Raw genomic sequence first — 22,470 nt, 5'->3', positions numbered from 1 at the left:
AGCCAGACCGAAGCCCGCTCACAGACACAGATGCCCGGAGTGATATCCAGCGAAAGACATGGAGGAACGGCAGAAAGCTTACCATTCTATCACTGGTATCGGAGAGAGCCAGACCAGGAAGAGCCAGGCACGAGAACCCGCTCCAGACACAGAAGCTCGGAGTGATATCCAGTAATAAGAATAGGCAAGCCAGCTCAACATTCAATCACTGATATCGGAGTGATCTACCCGAGGAAAGCCAGGTACAGGACCCGCTCACAGGCACGGAAGATCGGAGTTATATCCAGTGATTAGAATAGAGGAACTGAAAAAAAAAAAACAGCACAGAGAACAAGAAAAAAGAAACTGCGGCAAGACAAAAAAAAAAAACGCCGCTCGCGGGGTCAGTAGGTGGCTCAGCATTCTGTCACGGACGTCCAAAGGGACAAACCGTGGGGAGCAGGAGAGCGGAAAAAGACCCATATGTGTAGCGGCGAGACGGGAAAAAGGCCCGGGCTCATAGTGCAAAGAGTTCAGGAATGCCGTATAGAAACCTATGCCCTCAGGGAGCGGACATGGGGCGCCCTGGTGCTAGGCGGGTCTCAGGACATCCGAACGTCAATGCTGAGCCAGGACAGAGTGCAAGACCCGGAAATATATAGCCCAAGGGAAAGAGAGGGACAGGAAGGACAGCAGACCGGAAACTAGGGACAGGACAGAGAAGGAGCGCCCCCTGGCTGCAGAGGACGTGACACTGGGTTTAAATCCCAGCGGTGCCTTTCTTCCTGTCTCCTTGCATCGTTTATTGTTATAGACAACATGCTTCTGCATTAAGTTTAATGGAGGTGTTTATTTAGTTTTTGGCACAACTTGTTTTTCAAGAAATCCACACATTGCGAAAGATAAAATGCTCATCTTTGTTATCAGTGCAAAAGAATTACTGCCAGCTGGCAAGAAAATGACAACGATTTTTTTTTACTTTAGCCAAAAATCTGTGAATGTAGAAAAATACGACATGTGTCAGTTTCTATGGCACACTCAATCAGGGTGTGCTTCAGTTAAATACAATGTTCGTAGATCAAATGCACCCAGAGACACACTTCGAATTAATCCGATCTAAACATTACCTTCTCTAAATGTGATTGAGTTTCTTTGCACGTCCTTAGCCATCTTGATGTTTGCAGAGATTTTCAACTTTTGACACGAGTCAAACTACAAGTAAATAGTTGAGTACCTAAGTCAATATCACCGGGAATGTGAATATAAATGTAAACATCAATATTTCTGCTGTCTCCTGAGAAAAACAAGTATAGAGTCAAAACACAATAAATAATGCTAGAAAATTATTCAGTTAACACCCAGATGTGACAAAACACATTTAAGACTTACATCCCCTTTAAATATGTATTTCCTTAATATCAGTTCTCTTCCCTCCCCAGGATACCTGCAAATTCACTATAGCATATTAAAAGCTGTGTGTAAGTCTTACATGTGTTCTGTTACATCTGGGTGTTAAATTAATAGATGTGTTGTGTTATTTAATATGATTTGACTCCACGCTTGTGTTTCTCGGGAGACAGCAGAAATATTGGGGATTTGCGGCTACAGAAAATAATGTGAACTTTACAGGCAAAAGTTAGGTTACGTTAAAGAAACAAAAACTTATTGTCACCTAAAGTGAAATCTAAAGTCTTCTGATCCGTAATCAGACACGTTATCCATTGTGCCATTGGCGTTTGCATTGCATTCCTATACAGCACCACATTGAGTTCAGAGCCGCTACTAGTAATACATCGCCCCGGTCAAAAGTTTCTCAGATTCATGTGTTTTGTACGTGTGTCTAATTACTACGTCTTTCATTATGTCTGGTTTAAAATAATGTATCTTAAAAACAGAGAAAGGGTTTATGAGTCTCCCTGAAATTCACACACGAAGAATAAAAAATATCGCGTTTAAAAAGAATACAGAGATGCCGGCGATAGAAAACGGAGCGTCTTAAGTGCGCGCTATCACTGAACTAAACTCCCGATCGATAGGTTTGCCGGCGGCTTTCTAATTGTGTTAGGAAGAGCAAATAGTCCACAGTGTACATTTTAAAGGTCTAAGCAAAACAATCAGACGTAAGGATTATTCAGAACAGGAGCCTCTACTTCTTTGTATACTGAGCTTTCGGGTGAACGTCAAAGTGAAAGACAAATTCGCAATTCACTTTTTGATTAAGGAACAAGAAAACACCATCCTTCAAACTGGATTCAGACCAGGGACATAAGACATACTCGCTGCTTTTTCTACAGTTTTAAGAGCTAGCAACTGAGCTATCGAGAAGTCTAAAATAAACGTTTTGTCACACGCGTAGCCCAATGTAGTGTAGTGTTCCTCTTTATTTAAATCCCAGTTCGACATCAAAATACTCACTCCCATAGTCTCGTTTAGTAGAAAAAATGGACCAGGCTTCTACTCTATAAACGTCAATAGTTCTTATAAAACATTTGAAGGGATATCAGTGCAGGCAGAAATTGACTCTTTTTCTTTATGATTTGGTTTTGATTTTGAATCGTTATATTATTAAGTTTGTGCTTTCTCTGTTTTTATCATATTGTGAACTTATTTTTTAAACAAATGCTTACAAAGGCAAACAGGGCACACAGTACAAGCTACTGTGCACTTTTGGGAGTATATGAGGTTCGATATAAAATCGCAAAAATGTAAAAGGAGAAAATACCCCAGACTGCGTGTAAAGTCCTCCTTGAGGTATGCTTTCAAAATAGCTGCACCAGGCACTTGGACACAGATAAACACAGGGATTTAAAATTCAGGAATATGAATGGTCAATTGCTTACAGATGGGTTTTTACGTTTCGTATTTAGCGATTTGTGTATAAATCTTTTAACAATTCATTAAAATGCTAACAATATGTAAAATAAAAACAACAGCAACGTTAAATGGCAGGGAGACGGGCAGTTTTTTTTTTTACAATCAGATTCCAATCTCTAATGCTGTGTTTGAGAGCTGTGTGTGAGAGCTTACTGTACATAACTTTCCTTTTCTCACATTTTCTGAAAACTATTCCAAAGGGGCACCTGTCACAGACGTCCAAAGGGACTAACCATGGGGAGTAGGAGAGCGGAAAAAGACCCATATGCGTAGCGGCGAGACGGGAAAAAGGCCCGGGCTCATTAGTGCAAAGAGTTCAGGAATGCCGTATAGAAACTTATGCCCTCAGGGAGCGGACGTGGGGCGCCCTGGTGCTAGGCGGGTCTCAGGACATCCGAACGTCAATGCTGAGCAACGACAGAGTACAAGACCCGGAAATATATAACCCAAGGGAAAGAGAGGGACAGGAAGGACAGCAGGTTGGAAACTAGGAACAGGAACAGAGAAGGAGCGCCCTCTGGCTGCAGAGGGCGTGACAGTACCCCCCCTTCATGCCAAGCACCCTGTCAAGATGTGAGTCACTCTTGAATCAGAGCTGGGTGACAAGGGCTTCTGTTCTGATATGGTTGTACGAGAAGCAGGAGGAATCGCTTCACTCGTATGAAGCATGAGCTGAATCAGGAGTGAGACATTTCGTGTGTTTGTGCATATGTCAACGCCTGACCTACATCGTAAAACTAAAACTAAATTAAAAACTAACATTAAGTTGTCAGAGACATTCATTTATATACAAACAAGAGACAGACAAAGTAATAATTCTTCATTAACTTGTCCTACACTGATCAGACTATTTGAAATTGTCTGATTCAGCCTGTGCAGTTCGTGCTAATTAGAACAACGCCAGTACTGAACCCTCATCACCGAACAGACTATTTAGCACAAGTTCAGCTGCTCGCCAGCTTTGTTACACACAGTTTTGCATTGCTATTGAGCTCAGAGCAGGAGCTGATCTTCAGACAGTACCGTGTTAAGTAGTCTGCAGCTTCGTGCAAAACAGTTCGACAGTTCATTGCAATTTACCCAACGTGTTTTCTATAGCTTTCAGCTGCAGTTAATTTACATAAAGAAAATCTACTACTGGTTTAAAAGCAACATGAGTCAGACAGGAGTCAAACCTACAATCTTCTGATCCAAAGTCAGATGCATTATACATTACACCACTGGCCCTAACCTTATGGTGCTCAACAGCACCATAGTGACCTCAGTGCCACTACTAGTAATGCATCACCCCCATCCAAAATTTCTAAGTAAAAAAAAAACTTTTTAAAATGTTTAAAAATATGATATCTTTAAAAAAGACAAAGGGTTTGTGTGTCACGCAAAAGTTTTGATTCATTTTGAATGCAAAGTAAAACCATTTTCATCCAAGAAATCATAAATTTGTCTCATCCTCCATACTATAATCCTCTCTTGTAGTAGTAAAACATTTTGAATTCAACAGAACAATATATTAAAGGAACAAGTAATAGGTTTATTCCATGCTGAAAAGAGAAGAGAGAAAACACAATGTTTCAGCTATGAAAACTTCTTCAGGTTTGTTTTCTCTCTTCTCTTTTCAGCATGGATTAAACCTACAATATTACTTGTTTCTTTGCAGATATGCATGCTGAAGTAGCTATTCACCTGAATATATTAAACGTTTCATCTATTAACATAATGTTCTCCTGAATAACTACTCAAAAGAAGCCACAGCTCAGGTGTTAGAGAGATTTGAAATCAGATCGATGGATTTAGAGTCCAGACTGCGAACCAACAGCTGATACAGGTCTTTTACAGAACCGTATTGATTTTTTCTACTTTGTCCCTGTGCCATCATTGTCCTGCTTGCAGCCGAGCCCGACACACAGTACCATCTGGTTTCTGTCGCTGGGCACTCACCCTGTGGTCCATGTGGGTCCTAATGCCCCAGTATAATGACAGGGACACGAAACTGTAAACAGGTGCCGCCCGTCGGCTGAGAAGTAAAACTGAGGTCCTGACTCTCTCTGGCCTTTAAAAATCCCAGGTCGTCTCTTGAAAGAGTAGGGGTGTAACCCCAGCATCCTGGCCCAATTTTCCAATGGCTCTTATCAGTCATGGCCTCCTAATAATCCCCATCTATTAACTGGCTTCATTACTCTGCTCTCCTCCCCACTGATTGTTGATGTGTGGTGAGCATTTTTGCACAGTATGGCTGCCGTTGCATCATCAAGGTGGGGCTGCACATTGGTGGCGGTAGTGGGATTCCCCATTACCTGTAAAGCGCTTTGAGTGGAGTGTCCAGAAAAGCGCTATATAAGTGTAAGTGATGATAATAATAATAATAATAATAATAATAATTATTATTATTATTATTATTATTATTATTATTATTATTATTATGTAAATTGCAATAAAAATATAATATTTGTTTCAAAATCGATTAATGTAAAAACTGATAAAGCTAATGCTTTTTTCAGGGCTATATCTACTTAAAAAAAAAAGAGAAGTGAAATTTGGAGAAGATGCACCAACGGGTGCCTTCACATCTCCAGCTTAAGTCTCGCCTGTAGCTGCGAGAAGGTTAAAAGAACACAAGTGATCTGTAGACGATGTTCGGGGAAGAGATAATTCTGTTTTCAACACAGGGAGTGAGAATGAGCTCAGTCCGGCTCCCAGCAGAATCCATTCTGGTTTGGTTACTGTTAGACTGTGCATCTGAGGCTCTTTAGATCACAACGTGAAAAAAAAACAATTGCTCACATCGAGAGGAAGGGAAGATATCATGTTTAAAAAATCAGAACCGAAGATTTGGATCTGGGGCCTCATACTTATCAAATTATTAAAATAACAGTTATTAAAATATTAGATTGTGTTTCTATAACATTTCGTGCACACTACGCCATTTTTATCTAAAAATAAAACAACAGCCACAACAAGGGCTTTACACGCAGTCTGGGGTATTTTCCCCTTTTAGATTTTTGCCACTTTATATCGAACCTGTTATACTCCCAAAAATGCACAGTAGATTGTACTTAATAAAAATGTACAATTCACCGCTGGTATAAACAGATGTGTGCCGTGTCTGCCTTTGTAAGCATTTGTTTAAAAAATAAGTCCACAATACGATAAAAACACAGAAAGCACAAAGTTAATAATACAACCATACAAAATCAATACCAAATCATAAAGCCAATTAAGTAGCTATCCTTTGAAAACAGAGAACACCTTTATATCTACAAAAAACTTGACATTTGCATTACAAAATGTATTTTTGAATTACAAAGCAGACAGAGTAGTCCTTTAATTCATAGATCAGATCTTGGCCAAAACAAGACAATCAGACAGGAGCTGAATTCGGAACAGGAGCCTCTGCTTCGTCGTTTATTGAGCTTTTGATCAACGACTGAATTAAACAGATTCACTATTTTAACTCTTTGATTAAAATACACAAGAAGCACCTTCCTTCAAGCCAGAGTTGAACCAACAACCTAAGGATTCCAAAGTGTTTTTATTACAGTTCCCCACTCTACCAACTGAGCTATCGAAGGGATATCAGGAGCTGCTCTCTGGCACATACTGCCCAATGTAGTGAAATATTCCGGATGAGTAAAATCCCAGATCGACATTGTTTCCAACTCCTTTCCTTAGTCTTTTTTACCTTGAATTTAAGCCACAAACCAGGATTCTATTGTATAAACTTCTGGGGATATTAAAACATGTTTGATGGGGCATCAATCATTCCAGGTGGAAATTGACTCTTTTTTTCTTGGGGGAAATGAGGAACAAAACTAAATGTCATTCTGTGTTTCTTAGAAGCATTATCACAGCTAATGCATGTAATGCCTTTAGTATGTGAAGGTGAGAGTTCAGTTATGCCAGGGAGTAAAGAGAACTGAAATTTAGAAAATTCATATTTAAATAGATTGCAAATCTTCAAAGTGTTCTGTCACTGCAAAATTATTACAGGGGTCTACCAGCTGCGATATGTGCTTGTTTTGGGACTATTTCCAATAAGTATCGCATTAGTAATTGTGTGTCCTTACTGGTATCTTTTAAACTGTGAGGGACATTCGGTTATATAGTCATAATCCGATTTTAACGTGTTCTGCATTTTAATTTACTGAACAGATAAATTGAAACGTTCTGATTCAGAGCCCCTGCAGTTAGCGCTAATTAGAACCACAACAATGCTCACGTGTCCTGAGCACCACACTGAGCACATGTTCAGCTGGGCTCTGACTTTGTTCAGCACGACTTCTTGTTGCAGTTGAGCTCAGAGCTAGAGATGATCTCCATATTCTACCGCACTAAGTACTTCGAAAGTTAGTACACAGTAAACACTTTTAAGTGGAGTCAGGTTTTTAAAAAATTAAACCAGCGCCCTGTCACAGAAAAGTACCCCGGTCTCCCGTGCAACAAGCGTAGGTACTCAGCACTGTACTAACGAAGAGCACTTATTCGCAGCTGAACGTGAGCTCTGTTTACTGTCAGCAGGCATTTCCTCATTTCCAATGACGTTTTCGCCTGCTCTCGGCTTTTTAAAGAGGGTCATAAACGCTCAAGAATTAATTCATGTGAAGTCTGTTTCTGTTGTCTCGGCTCTTGACAAAGAAAAGCCGTACGTTGGAGACTCCCTCTCTGAAGAAGTTTGCCGTCACCCTGCAAGAGAGAAGATCCATCATTCACCCAGGCAACCACTGAGACAATTAACATTAAACACGTGAAATGCGAGATGTTGTGATTTTTTTCCCACTTAAGGCTTCTATCGTTTCTACTCTAACGAGAAAAGCTTTTCATCAGAAGTGGGATTTGAACAAATGTCTCCAGGAGAAACTGCTAACTGACCGCAACGCCTTAGACAACGAGCCTTCCTGCCTGTGGTTATTGTATTGAATTAAATGTTTTATTTATTTATAAGAAAAAAGTGAAATCAAGTAATGAGGGAAACGTATTTTTTTCATGGAGGAAACTAGTACGAGCAAATGTAAAGTTTAGAGCAGCGCTTAATTAAAACGATCAGAAACCGAAAGCGCTTCTTTTGCGGAACAGTATATTCCAATACCGGTGGTTCTGCAGAAGAAATAAGCCGAACTCCAAACACTGTTGCCATTACGGCTACTCTGGCTGCAGCTGCTTTAAGATCTACTCAGCGGGGACAGGTTGTAGGAGTTCAGACTGTGTTGGCGCTGTCTAAATAACAGTGTGCGAATTTAAACTTATTTAAATAAGACTATTTACAATGTAATACATGCTCCAAAAGCGTTAATACTGCACTGGCTGCTATTTGAAACACCTTCATAAATGACGCGTAATAGAGATTGATGCAGCTGGCTTTTATGCTTCACAATACATTGTGTAGCGTTTGCAGGTTCTTTTCAGAACTAAAGAACAGTGGAGACGCGGTTAACCAACCAAGCACTAGCTTTATTTAACAACCACACAAAAACCAAACACAGGATCTACACACACATGAGGAGACTGACGGAACACGTACACATATTTAGAGTGGTAATTACCTAACAACACACTATACTTTTACAGGACTACACAGGCCACTAGAATTACTAGGACATTATTTACACAGGTAGGGTCAGCCGCTGGTCATCGTGCTGACCCTCAGACTCTCCCCGGCTACCACTCCCAGCATGCCCAGCGGTACTACGAGCGCCTAGGGGCGCTTCCTCCTCACCACCAAGCGAGGATGTTACACTGCCCCCACCTGAAGCATCTGGCATCTGGCGTCTCGCCGACGTCGAACACCCCCCTCAGGCTGTACTCGTATTCGGCCAACTGCTGCGGAACCCTGCGTGAGCGGCCGCTGCGCCACGGTGACGGCTGGCGACCCACAGACGCCCCACTATCGGCCAGCTCCAGCCCCAGCTGCTCCTCTAGAGCCTCCCCACACGGCTCCTCCTCCGACAGCGCCAGCTTAGGGCTGAGGCCTTTGCGGCGGCGCGGGTTGTACACCCAAACTGAGTCCCCGGGCTGGAAGGCAGGTCCCCTGCAGCGCAGGTGGTAGTACCGCTTCTGCCGGACCCCCGCCTGTGTCAGGTGGGTCCGTGCAAAGCTGTGCACCCGCTGCATCCGCTGCCACAGGTCCCACTCGTAGTCCAGTCCAGCCGGCAGTGCCAACCCATTTTCGGGCGGCGGGCCGAAGACCAGGTCCACCGGGGTTCTTATTTCCCGGCCCAGCATGAGCGAGGCTGGGGTGCACCCGGTGGATTCCTGGACCGCGGTCCTGTACGCCCAGAGCGCAAGGGGGAGGTGGCAGTCCCAGTCCCGTTGGTGCCGGGACACCAGGGTGGCCAGCTGGGTGGTGAGCGTCCGATTAAACCGCTCCACCAACCCGTCGCTCTGGGGATGCAGCGGTGTGGTCCACGTCTTAGTGATCCCCAGGCGCTGGCACACTCTGGCGAAGACCTGGGACTCGAAGTTACGCCCCTGGTCACTGTGTAACTCCTCCGGCACCCCCAGCCTGGCAAACATCCCCTCCAGCAGTGGATCGGCCACCGTGGGGGCACTCTGGTCCGGGGGGGCGTAGGCCTCCGGCCACTTCGTAAAATAATCCATGGCCACCAAGACGTAGAGGTTCCCGGCCTCGGTGTGTGGAAACGGGCCCAAAACGTCCGCCCCCACCCGCTCCATAGGAGCCCCCACCTGGTGTTGTTGGAGGGGGGCCCGAGAGTGCTCAGGGGGACCCTTCTGCGCCACGCACACCGCACACGTTCGGCAGTACCGCTCCACGTCCCGGTGGGAAAGACCCCAATAAAAATGGCCTCGGAGACGCTGCAGGGTTTTTTTACCGCCGAAGTGCCCCACGCCCGGCTGGCCGTGCACCGCTCGGAGCACCGCCCTGCGGAGTGACCGAGGCACCACCAGCTGCCACCGTATCTCGCCACTGGAGGGTACCCGCCACCCCCGGCGCAGCACCCCGTCCTTTACCTCCAAGGCCTCCCACAGGGCGCAGAGGGCCTTGACAGACTTCGGGTGCGGGGCGAGCTCCTCTCGCGTAGGCCGCACTCCAGCTGCCCTCCAGCGGAGCACCGGCCCCACATCAGGATCAGCTGCCTGACGCTGTGCCAAGTCTGGCAGGCCCACCCCCAGCGGCCCCTCCCGGGCCGTGGCCGCGGTGTTCACCCCCGCCACGGTGCGGACAGCCTCCTCACGCTGCTCCCGCCGGGTGCAGTGGTGGCGTTCCGCGGCCTCGCAGGGGCGCCGCGAGAGAGCGTCGGCATTGAGATGGCAAGACCCTTCACAGTGCACGACAGTGAAGTCGTACTCCTGCAGGATCTCTATCCATCGCGCCATCTGCCCCTCCGGCTCCTTAAAGTGGAGCAGCCAGGTGAGGGACGCATGGTCGATCCTCAGCCGGAACCGGGTCCCGAACAGGTACGGCCTGAAGTGGTGGACCGCCGCCATCACCGCCAGCAGCTCGCGACGGCCTAGTCAAACCCCGACTTTAGTAGGCCACTACGCACTCCCCATCCGGCCCCTCCTGCGCCAACACCGCACCCAAACCGCACCCAAACCCGAGTCACTCGCGTCGGTGTCGAGAACATACGGCAACCGCGGGTCGGTGTAGGCCAGCACGGGGGCCCCCACCAGAGCTTCACGCAACCGGCCGAAGGCAGTCTCACCGCCCGAGTCCCAGCCGAAACGGCGGCAATTGTCGGTGAGGCGGTGCAGCGGGGCAGCGATGCTGGCAAAGTCCCGGACGAACCTCTGGTAGTACGAGGCCAACCCCAGAAAGCTGCGGAGCTCCGTGACGGTGTGTGGAGTCAGCCAGTCCCTCACTGCGGCGACCTTACCTGGGTCCGTAGCCATCCCTCGCGGTCCAACAACATGTCCCAGGAAGCTCACCTCCCGCCGCAGGAGCTCGCACTTGCGGGGGTTGAGCCTCAGGCCAGCACGGCGGATGCAGGCCAGCACCACCTGGAGGTTCGTCAAGGCCTGGTCGAAGCCCCGGGCATGAACCAGCAGATCGTCCAGATACAGCACACACTGGTTCCGCGGGACAGATGCCAGCACCCTCTCCATCAGCCTCTCGAACGTCGCCGGGGCATTACACAGGCCAAAAGGCATGACAGTAAACTGCCAGAGGCCCTGGCCGATAGAAAAGGCCGTCTTCGGGCGAGCATCGGGAGCAAGCGGTACCTGCCAGTAGCCGCAGCGGAGGTCCAGGGAGCTGAACCAGGTCGACCCGGTGATGTAGTCTAGGGCGTCATCTATCCTCGGCAGGGGGTAGGAATCTTTCTGGGTGACCTCATTCAGCTTGCGGTAGTTGATGCAGAATACTCCACGAGAGAATACTTTTTTTTTTACCAGTATAGCTGGCGCCGACCACGGGCTCGCGGAGGGCTCAATCACCCCCGCTGCGGCCATCTCCCGGATCTTTTCCTCGCCGGCGGTCCACTTGGCGTGAACCATGCGTCCCGGTGGGATGCGGATGGGCCGAGCGTCGCCGGTGTTGATCTCGTGTTGGACCAGGGCAGTGCGGGTGCAGTCCTCATCTATCGCCGCAAAGAGATCCTCGTTCTGGGCGAGTAGCGCCTGGAGCCGCTGCCGCTGGTCCTGATCGAGGCCCTCGCAGCTCCACTGGCAGAGATCCTCAACGGCGCGCCCCACTCGCTGCAGTACGTCCAGCCCCAGAATGCAGTCCTCCTGGATGGGTGCGAGGTAGCAGGGAAGGCGCACCGTCGCTGCACCCAGACGGAAGGCAAGCACCTGTTTCCCCCGCACTGCGGCGAGCTGTCCCATCACAGTCCTTAGCCGCAGGCTGGAGGCCTCCCATCCTGGGGGGTTGGTGCCCTCGGTGTTGGGGAGGATGCCCGGCCGGAGTAGGGTTACCGATGAACCGGTGTCGAGTAGGGCCAGGCAGGGTTGGTCCTCGATTTTGCAGTGGAGGTACAGGCCCCGGCTACAGCCGACTCGCCCCACGGTGGCGTGAGGGGCGCCGGTCTTAACAGCGCTCTCTGGAGCGGGGGTTGAGGTGTTCGAGGGGCGGCCTTCCCAAAGCTGAGTCGCCCCATTCCCGTTTCCCTACGCCGATCGAGGAGTGAGAGGTTCGGGTGCCTGGCAGAACCAGGCTCGGTGTCCTCTCTTCCCGCAGCAGTTGCAAATCAGCGTGCGGGGCTGTTCCGCAGGGGTTGCTGCCCGGGCTGGCTCTTCCCCCTTGCTGGATTCCTCCGTCGCCGTCTCGGTCAGCCAGCAGGGCGCACTGCGTCTGCTGGCACTTCCAGTCACCCCGAACACGGCCTCACCCCGTGTAGCAAGGGCCAAGGCCTGCTCCAGCGATGTTGGCGCGGCCAGCTGCACGTGGCGCCGCAGCTCCTCGGGTGAGAGGGCCTTGAGAAAAGCCTGGAGAGCCATCTCTCGCTGCACTTCCCGGGGGAAAGTTGGGTATCCTCGGCGGGCGAGGAACGCGACATCAGCGGCAACCGGGCCCAGTCGCTCTCCTGGTTGCCGCCGCCGCAGGGCCAGCCTCTCCCGCATCAAGTCTGGCGCCTCCTCTACACCGAAACGCAGCTGGAGAACCGCCGCCAGCGCCGTGTATTCACCTCTGTCCTCCTCCGGGACATCCTCCGGGACCTGGCAGGCCACTCCTTCCATCTCAGCCCGGTTCCAGCCCTTCGTCCGGGCCACGACCTGGAACTGCGCCTCGTAGATTTCCCAAGGCGCTTCCCCATTGTAGCGACCTGTTCGCACCCGCGCCGATGGGTGTGGGAATCGCTGATCGGCTCCGGCAGGGAGAGTATCCTCTATCTGGGGTGCCCGCTGACCAGGAGTAGCAGCCAGTCGCCCCAATTCTACTGGTGGGACCACTATTGAATAACCATGGTAAGGGCTGTGGCCACCTGTCGCACCCAGGAGTTGCTCAGGCTCCCTATGTGCGCTGCCGATGGGTTTTGTTTCTTTCAGCGTCAGCCGGCGCTTAATAGAATTGGGTAGTGTCTGCCACGAGTTGTCCATTCTGCCCGCTTCTGACACCAATGTAGCATTTACAGGTTCTTTTCAAAACAAAGGACGAGTGGAGACGCGATTAACAAACAACCATTAGCTTTATTCGTTAACAACCACACAACACCAGAAGATATACACGCACATGAGGAGACTCAGCTAAAATGTTTTAAAAAGTGTGACAAAAGTACAAAATAACAACATTTATGGTTACTTCTATATTAAAATGAAGGTAAATATACCAAGATATTAAAATACAATTGTACAGTGCTAACCTAATGATGCCTGTGAAGTTTTCCAACAAATTTGAACTGCAATTCTGAAATATTATATCTGAGAATGCAAAGAGAGAACAAAGATCAAATTCAATCAGTGAAAATACAACAGTAGTTCATTAAACTAAGTTTCTTCCCTGAAATGATTTGTTTGCGAAGCACCAAGCACCCTTGAATGGATGGCGGAAATCAAATATACAGATGGATTGAGAGTGTGCTTTCCAACTTTTGTGTAACATTTTCTTTTGATAGGGCGGAGTTGTCTTCACAATCTGGATCCTCTATTATAGAGTAAAACAAACCTGAAAGTTGAAGATTTTAAGGACACTTGTGTTTTATTAAACAGTGTCTTAAACCTGAAAATGTAATTTGAAAAAAAAAACGCTATTGGACATTAGCTGGTGCCTTTTGTAATGATTTGGTGCGGTTCATTACATAATCTATTACTGAAGAGCCTTATTAAAATTTACACGAACCAGCTAGAAGTCGAACCTACAATCTTAAGATCCGAAATCAGATGCGTTATTTATTAAAACTCTAGTATATCACATAACCTGAATTCCCCCATAGTGTGCTCAGCGCCGCTACTAGTAATACACCGCCCCGTCTTAAATTTCAAAGTGTGAAACGTGTTTTCTGAATTTTTATGAGTTTTAAAATATAATCTCTTTAAATCAGACAAAGGGTTTATATTTCGCACTGAAATTCCGATTGATTGAGAATTCAAAGAAAGACTGTTTTCTTCCACAATACCGTGAAAGTATCACATCCACCAGACTCTCCAAGTTCTCCAGACCTTGCTGGGTGAGCATTTGCTCCGTTAAATAAGGTCACGTATCGTGTTAAATCATTTCTTCTCAACACCACAGTTCCTAGTGCACGTTTTCTCTATGAAAAAATACATTTTTCCCCTTGCACGATTTCTCGTTTTTTTATCAAAGCGTACAGAAAGAAGATAAAAGTAGAAACAGTGTCGCAAAAGAACTCTGTCACTGTTGGGATATGTCAAACGCATTGAACGACAGCATTTTTTTTCTTTAACCAAAAACCTGCATAGGGAGATCAAAACCCACTTGAAAAAATCCACTTGAGACGTTTTCGTTGGGGAGGAGGGTTGTGAAAGGGCAAAAAATAAATCTGTTCCGTTACGAACGGCGAAGGTCGCAGGTGATTCACTCCTCTTGACTAGGTCGCGCTAGGTGTTGCAGAGAAGTTTATATCAGGCTGAAGAAACTCCTCTTTCTCAGCTCCGCTTCTCTATTGTTTTGAAACTGTGGCCGCGCTAACGAATGACGTCATTATACTGCGCGACCCTGCATGTATTTCACCCACGTGTGGGTGACTGAATAATTTTCTTTAAAGAAAGTTGTTGTGTTTCTTTAAAATAACTTCAGGTTCTGAATACGTAACGTCTTGTCGACTGCGTTTATGCTTGAACAGAGCACAGCCCTGACAACAGGATCTGTGAAGAATAAAAAATAAGTTGTTCTGTTTAAACTTCGGAAGTCAGCCTTTGTTTCTGACCGACTCTGAAGAAGGATGGCGGAGTGCTTGTTAAATCTGCAAACCCAGCTTGACTCTTTCATGCACGTTTTGCTCAAATCGATCGTGTATGAAGTGTCAGAAGTTTTTGGAAACAGGATGTGTGATTCGGAGGACGAGTTTCAAGACAAACTCCGCAGCGTCTCCCGGATCCTGGTGAGACGGGCCGTGTTTAAAATCACACAGTGTGTGGAGGACAGTGTCGGGAGTGAAATGGCGCAACTGAAGAAGGAAAACGAGAGCCTGAAGTGGAGATTGCAGCTGAGGGAGAAGGAGTCGGGAGCAGGAGGAGATCAGGAACAGACAGATCGTGTTGGACACACGCTTCCCTGTGAAGTCTCTGCAGAAATAAAAGAAGAAATGGATACGGAACTGCAGCTCTCAGGTCAGTGTGGTGACTTGTATGAAGTCAGTATGTGTGTTTAAAACCAGTGTCTATAACTTCCTCACCGGTGAGATTTTTTAAATAACAAACTTTATTTTAAAGAAAACATCTCGCAAGAGTAAACATTCTCGTTATCTAACAAACTATCAAACTGTCATCAAAAAACTTTCCTCACTGGTGAGAATATAGTGCAGAGATGCAGAGTGAAGTGGGAAAGACTTGTGATGTAGCAACGGGATTCTTTACTAGAAACTGAACTGTTTTGTCCGGTTAAGGTGCTGAAAACACCTCGTTCACATTCAACAATTGTTCCACTGAATCAATTTGTAACCCAACATCATTATGAAACAACATTTATAAATATTGTATTTACGTTGTATTGGTCTAGATTTAATATGTATACTAATGATTGTGTAAAAAAAATATTTCAATTGGTTTAAGTATTACCGTCCTCCACGGTCTGTGTCTGTATTAACTCCTCTGGAATATTAATCCAGTGTGTCTGTATTAACCTCTCTCTCTAAGTGCATTGTTTATGTACTGTACTGTGCAGTAAGTGTGTGTGAATCAACCCCTCTCTCTCTCAGTGCAGTGTTAATATACCGGAGTGTCCAGTCAGTGTGTCTGTATGAACCCCTCTCTCAGTACTGTGTTAATGTACTGTAGTGTTCAGTCAGCATGTCTCTATTAAGACCTCTCTCTCAGTGCAGTTTTAATGTAATGTTATGCCCAATCACTGTCTGTATTTACCCCTCTGTCTTAGTGTAGTGTTAATGTACTGTAGTGTGCAAGCAGTTTGTCTGTTAACCCACCTCTCTCTCTCAATGCATTGTTTATGTGCTGTAGTGTACAGTCAGTGTCTGTATTAACCCCTCTCTTTCAGTATAGTGTTAATGCACGGTAGTGTCCAGTCAGTCTGTCTGTGTTCACCCCTCTCTCTTAGTGCAGTGTTCATGTGCCCTCTCTCTCAGTGCAGTGTTAATGTACTGTTATGTCCAATCAGTGTCTGTATTTACCCCTCTGTCTCAGTGTAGTGTTAATGTACTGTAGGGTGCAGTCAATTTGTCTGTTAACCCACCTCTCTCTCTCAGTGCATTGTTAATGTGCTGAAGTGTCCAGTCAGTGTCTGGATTAACCCCTCTCTCTCAGTATAGTGTTAATGCTCTGTAGTGTCCAGTTAGTCAGTGTGTCTGTATTAACCTCTTTCTCTGATTGCAGTGTTAATGTTCTGTGGTGTCCACTCAGTCTGTATTGATCCCTCTCTCTCAGTGCACTGTTAATGTAAATATAATGTGATTGTGATATTATTACAGTAGACTTACTTTTTACATGGTAGTTAGGTTTCTGACAAAGCTAAATCAGAACACCTCCTTATACCCACATATTCCGCTATGTTTAAACAACCCAAATTGATTGTGAGTGTACTTGTATGCGTGTGTGTGGTTTAAAGCTTTTTAGATCACATGGCCTCAGCTATCACTACTATGCTGATGATACTCAAATATACATCCATACCAAACCTGACGCTGATGTGTCTGTCTCTATTCTATTTAGTTGCATCTCCCATATAAAATCTTGGATGACTCAAAATGTCCTTCATCTTAACTGTGACAAGACTGAAGTCATGCTTATTGGCACCACCCATCAACTTTGTAAAACCAATGCTGTAACTCTATCTGTAGATTTTCTTATACTTGAGCCTCAGTCTATATTGAAAAACTTGGGGATGATATTTGATGTTTGACCCATATGTGCAGCATGTTGTCAAAACATCTTTCATTCACTTCAAAAATATTTCTCCACTACGCCCTGTGTTATCACTAACTGTGGCTGAAAAGAGTTGTCTAATCTTGAATAGACTACTGTAACGCTCTACTCTCTGGGGACTCTAAATCCACATTGAACAAACTTCAGTATGTCCAAAATTCAGTAGCCAGAATCCTGACTAGGTCTAGTCACATTACTCCTATCCTGGAGTCCTTGCACTGGCTTCCTGTCAAGTTGCATGTCAACTTAACAATCCTCCTGCTCACCTATAAGCCTCTCCATGGCTTGGTACCTCAGTACCTGTCTGGGTTATCATCCTACTCCCCACCTCACAACCTTCGCTCTTCTAATTGTGTTCTCCTATCTGTCCCCAAGTCCGTCTACAATCAATGGGTGAGATGGCCTTCTCCTATTATGCCCCAAAGCTCTGGAACTCTCTCCCCAAGGATATCAGAGAGTCACCTTCTCTAAACTCCTTCAAATCCAGACTCAAAACCTTCTTCTTTAGAAGACCCTTCATTGAACTATTCTTTACCCCTCTGCTCCTACTGTATTTAGTACCACCATCTACTGTCTCCTCTAACTGTGTGTTCTCATCATGCTTATTTTGTGTATTTTTTGTTGTTGGCATTCTGTAAAATGCTTTGAGAAGCCACCTTTAAAGGTGCTATATAAAATAAAGTTTTTTATTATTATTATAAAGATTTTGTCTTGTTCTGTTTACAGGTTCAGAGGCCAGTGCTCTCTCTGAGGCTGGGGAAAGGGCTCCTCTTGAACAGAAGCACAGTGAGGAGGAGTGGGGCTCCAGTCTGATGCAGGAGACAGAGCTCACTGCTCCAGAAGGGAAAAAGACTCTCAGTGAGCAGCACACAGAGAGCAGACAGATTGTTGAGGTTCTGGACTCTGTGCCCATGATGAAGATGGAGTCTGAGAGTGAGACACCTGGGCGCTTAGTATGTGATGATTTTACAAAGAAGATGAATAATCTGGACTCGAACAATATTACACAAGGTTGTAATGAACTGGGCTGTGTCTCTGTACAAGAGCACAGTGAAGAACTGGATGTCTTTAATCTTACAGAGCAGGACATGGAGCCCCAGTTGATTGACTGTGCAGAGCAGCAGACTGATGTACCTAGTGAAGAAAACATTGTTGAGATACAGCACAGAGAGGAGAGTCAGTACAGGGAGGAGCAACAGCAGCTCCTACAGGGCTTGATAATTAGGCCTTGTTCTGTTCAAGTGGAGAGACTGTCATTGCACAGTCTCAAACAATCATGCAATCCCTTAGCATCTGATGACTTTACACACAGGTTTAATAATCTGGTTACTCAGAAAATTGTTGAAAGTTTTAATGAACTGGAGAGTGTGTCTGTTCTTGGGCAAAGAGAGGAACAACTGAATGAACTGGGCGGTTTTAGTCTCAGAGAGCTGGAGAAGGAGCCCCAGATGATTCACACTGCTGAGCAGAACACTGAGGGACATAATGAAGAAAACAAATCTCACTTTCATCACACAGAGCAAGACCATTCCATGGAGCATTTTCAGAATAAGAGACCCCAGCATGATCAGAGGATGAGGAAGAATCACTCAAGGCCTTGCTCCGATGGAGTGGACAAACTGCTATTATGGCACAGGGAGGAGGAGCGTTTCTGTCAGTCTAGCATTTCAAAACCCTACCGGCACCTTCACACAGGAGAGAGACCATTCAGCTGCAGTCAGTGTGGGAAGAGTTTTAGACAATCAAGTAACTTAATAACCCACCAGCGCATTCACACAGGAGAGAGGCCTTTCAGCTGCAGTCAGTGTGGGAAGAGTTTTAGTCGGTCAGGTGACTTAAAAACCCACAAGCGCATTCACACAGGAGAGAGGCCGTTCAGCTGCAGTCAGTGTGGGAAGAGTTTTAGTCGGTCAGATGACTTAAAAACACACCAGCGCATTCACACAGGAGAGAGACCATTCAGCTGCAGTCAGTGTGGGAAGAGTTTTATTCGGTCAAGTACCTTAATAACCCACCAGCGCATTCACACAGGGGAGAGGCCGTTCAGCTGCAGTCAGTGTGGGAAGAGTTTTAGTAAAAGAAACCACTTACAATCACACCAGCGCATTCACACAGGGGAGAGACCGTTCAGCTGCAGTCAGTGTGGGAAGAGTTTTAGTCAGTCAGGCGACTTAACAAGCCACCAGCGCATTCACACAGGAGAGAGACCATTCAGCTGCAGACAGTGTGGGAAGAGTTTTAGTCGGTCAGGTGACTTAAAAACCCACCAGCGCATTCATACAGGAGAGAGACCGTTCAGCTGCAGTCAGTGTGGGAAGAGTTTTAGTCGGTCAGATGTCTTAAAAACCCACCAGCGCATTCATACAGGAGAGAGACCGTTCAGCTGCAGTCAGTGTGGGAAGAGTTTTAGTCGGTCAGATGTCTTAATAACCCACCAGCGTATTCACACAGGAGAGAGATAATTCAGCTGCAGTTAGTGTGGGAAGAGTTTTTTTCCAGTCAGGTGACTTAAAAACACCAATCTAGTCACCAGGTCAGTCACCAGTCAAGTCAACTAAAATGTCTTTTAGTGCAAGTAGGTAGATGCATCAGCATGTGACATCCGAAAAAGGCTCCACTGTCGAAACATTTATTTTCTTCTCTTTTCAGCAAACCTTTACTTGTTCCTAAAATATCTATTAGTCATAGTCACCCACTTTTGAGTTCGTCTGGTCCATTAAATTTTGACTATACTCTTATTTACAGTTGACTAAAATAGAAATAGCTCTTGTCACAGAGTTTAATTTGTGTATAGTAAAATGTTTTTAGTTTAATTCAATTTTAAAATGAATTAGGTCTACATTGAATTAATTTCTAAATTGAATTGAATTCCTTATACCCTTGGAATGTTAATTATAGTCATGTTTAATTTACAATTAAGACTGTCTCATTGGATAGGCTTGTTATTGTTTAACAGCTTTTAACTTACCATGTTAAGCAAAGAATGTGTGTAAAACAGATTAAGATCCTTAACTGTCACTCTTAAGGGAAAAAAAAGTCACACATCTGATTAAATTCTACAGAAAGAGCTCAAAGTCTGTGTTGCACAATCTAAAGTGTATTTATCCCCAGGGAGGATATATATATCAAATACAAGAAATATTTATGCAATAAAGGGTACAAAATAAAGAATAAGATATTGTATGAATCTCTTTTAATAAGAAAATCTATTTTGGCACCATTAGTAATAATTCTATATTTTAATGTTTTTTTTCACTGCAGCTATTTTTTTTTAAACAAGACAGGACAAGCAATATATACAGTGCCTTCAGAAAATATTCACATCCCATTGTTTATTTCTCATTCTGCTGTGTTGCAAAGTCAAATTAAATCATATTTGAATGGGATTTTTTCCACTCCTGTAGAAGCAATTCTCTGTAATGTTAAGTATTTAGAATGGAAAATTACTTAATTGATAAGTATTCACTCCCTTTGTTTTAACAACCTAATTTGGGTCAATTATCTTGAGAGATCACACTTAATACATTAACAAGGTACACCTGTGTTCATTTCAAATTCACTGGTGTTCAATTGCTTGATAAATTGCACAATAAATATCACTGACTGTCAAAAAAACCATCAACAACAGGCAATGTTCAAAACAGCAAAAAGATAACAGGTTATGTGCAAAAACATGCATAAACAGAATGAAATAAAGGGAATGAAATTATGGGGATCTACCTCTACCATACATTGACATGTATGGTAGAGGTAGATTTTCAATGTGTGTTTGGGTTTTTGGTAAGAAAGAAAGAAGGCGCTGTGAGTTTCAGATCATAGGTGAGAGGTGAGGTGAGAGTGAGAGAAGCTGGGAGTTTAATAGTTTGATAATGCAGGGGTAAGAACTGTCTCTGAGTCTGGTAGTCCAGGCCCGAATGCTCCGGTACCGTTTTCCAGATGGTAGCAGATCATAAAGTCTGTAGCTGGGGTGTGTCAGGTCTTTGATGATGCTTAGAGCTTTCCTCAAGCACCGTCTGTCATTAATGTCCTGTATAGATGGGAGGGCAACCCCAGTGATAGACTGGGCAGTTTTCACCACCCGCTGTAGGGCTTTGCAGTCAGAAGCACTGCAGTTGCCATACCACACTGTGATGCAGCCTGTCAGTGTGCTTTCTGTAGTGCATCTGTAAAAGTTAGTGAGGATCTGGGGAGATATCTTAGCCTTCTTCAACCGTCTTAGGAAGTACAGGCGCTGTTGCGCTTTCTTGATCAGACAGGTGGTGTTGAGAGACCATGTGAGGTTCTCGGTGATATGGACGCCAAGGAATTCCAAGTTACTGACCCTTTCAACTTAAGCACATTGTGAAAGGTGTTGATGGGGTCTGTTAATTTAGCCTCAAACAAAAGTTAAACTAAGATGCCATAAAGCTGATTTGCTTTAGCAGCCCCAGTGACTTAACGTTACATAATAACAGACAGGAACAACACCCACAGACAGGACAAACCAGACCAATGTCTGCTGCATATCAAAGGGCAGAACCTAGAGCAAGACAGAGTAGGACAAGAAGTAATTATATATCAAAGAACAGGACAAGCACTCAGATTGTGAAACAAACTTTCTTCTGACTGTATATATAAGAGCTGGGAAACCCTTGCAGTTTGTCTGTTCTGTGGGGCAGACCCAGCGCGCGTTGTCGGACTTATTGAGCTCAATAAAACTGAATCCACACAAGACTGTGTCCTGCTAAGGAAGCTAAGGTTAATAATATTATTAATAATATGAGTATAGACCAGTTGTGCTAGCAGTTTAATCACCAGTGACTGCTGAGCTGAGTGTTAAGTGAGGAGTTGGCCCTGTATGCTAACACCAGACTCATATTCACTGACCTCAAGGGTACTTGTAAGTGTGATGGCAGCTCCGCTGGCAGCACTGATAGATCTGGAGATGGTATCTAGTCCAGATAAAACAGGGTCAGTTCTAGACCACTTAAGGAGGAGTATTATAAGGGCTAAAGGTAAAGGGAACATGGAAACAAAAGTTATGTATTTAGATTGAAATAAAACATAATAAAAATAATAATTGCTTACACTTTTATAGTGCTTTTCTGGACACTCCACTCAAAGCGCTTTACAGGTAATGAGGACTCCCCTCCACTGCCACCAATGTGCAGCCCCACCTGGATGATGCAACAGCAGCCATAGTGCGCCAGAACGCTCACCACACATCAGCTCTCAGTGGGAAGGAGAGCAGAGTAATGAAGCCAGTGCAGAGATGGGGATTATTAGGAGGCCATGATTAGTAAGGGCTAATGGGAAATTTGGCCAGGACACCAGGGTTACACCCCTACTCTTTTTCAAGAAACACCCTGGGATTTTTAATGACCACAGAGATTCGGGACCTCGGTTTTACATCTCATCTGAAGGACGGCGCCTGTTTAAAGTGTAGTGTCCCCGTCACTATAATGGGGCACTAGGACCCACATGGACCACAGGGTGAGCGCCCCCTGCAGGCCCCACTAACACCTCATCCAGCAGCAACCTTCCCAGGAGGTCTCCCATCCAGGTACTGACCAGGCTCACACCTGCTGAGCTTCAGTGGGTTGCCAGTTGTGAGTTGCAGCTGCTGCTAAATGAATGGCGATAGTATTGTTGTTAAGTTATGAGAATATGGGGAGGGAATTAATATTAGCA

At 45.4% G+C, this 22,470-nt stretch overlaps 1 protein-coding gene across 1 annotated transcript in view; it reads left to right on the top strand.

Annotated features, from left to right (window-relative positions):
• LOC138242797 (zinc finger protein 271-like) overlaps positions 1-21,682 on the top strand; it is a 683,123-nt gene extending 661,441 nt beyond the window's left edge. Inside the window, exon 5 of the mRNA XM_069198349.1 lies at positions 18,480-21,682. Within this exon, the coding sequence (XP_069054450.1) occupies positions 18,480-19,262 (783 nt within the window). The 3' untranslated portion in view covers positions 19,263-21,682. The remainder of the gene's footprint in view (positions 1-18,479) is intronic.
• Positions 21,683-22,470: the final 788 nt, after the last annotated feature.

The sequence above is a fragment of the Lepisosteus oculatus genome, chromosome 14 (genome assembly GCF_040954835.1).
Source record: "Lepisosteus oculatus isolate fLepOcu1 chromosome 14, fLepOcu1.hap2, whole genome shotgun sequence".
NCBI lineage: Eukaryota > Metazoa > Chordata > Actinopteri > Semionotiformes > Lepisosteidae > Lepisosteus > Lepisosteus oculatus.
Note: the sequence above shows the minus strand (reverse complement) of the source record. Positions and strands in the feature narration are given on the sequence as shown.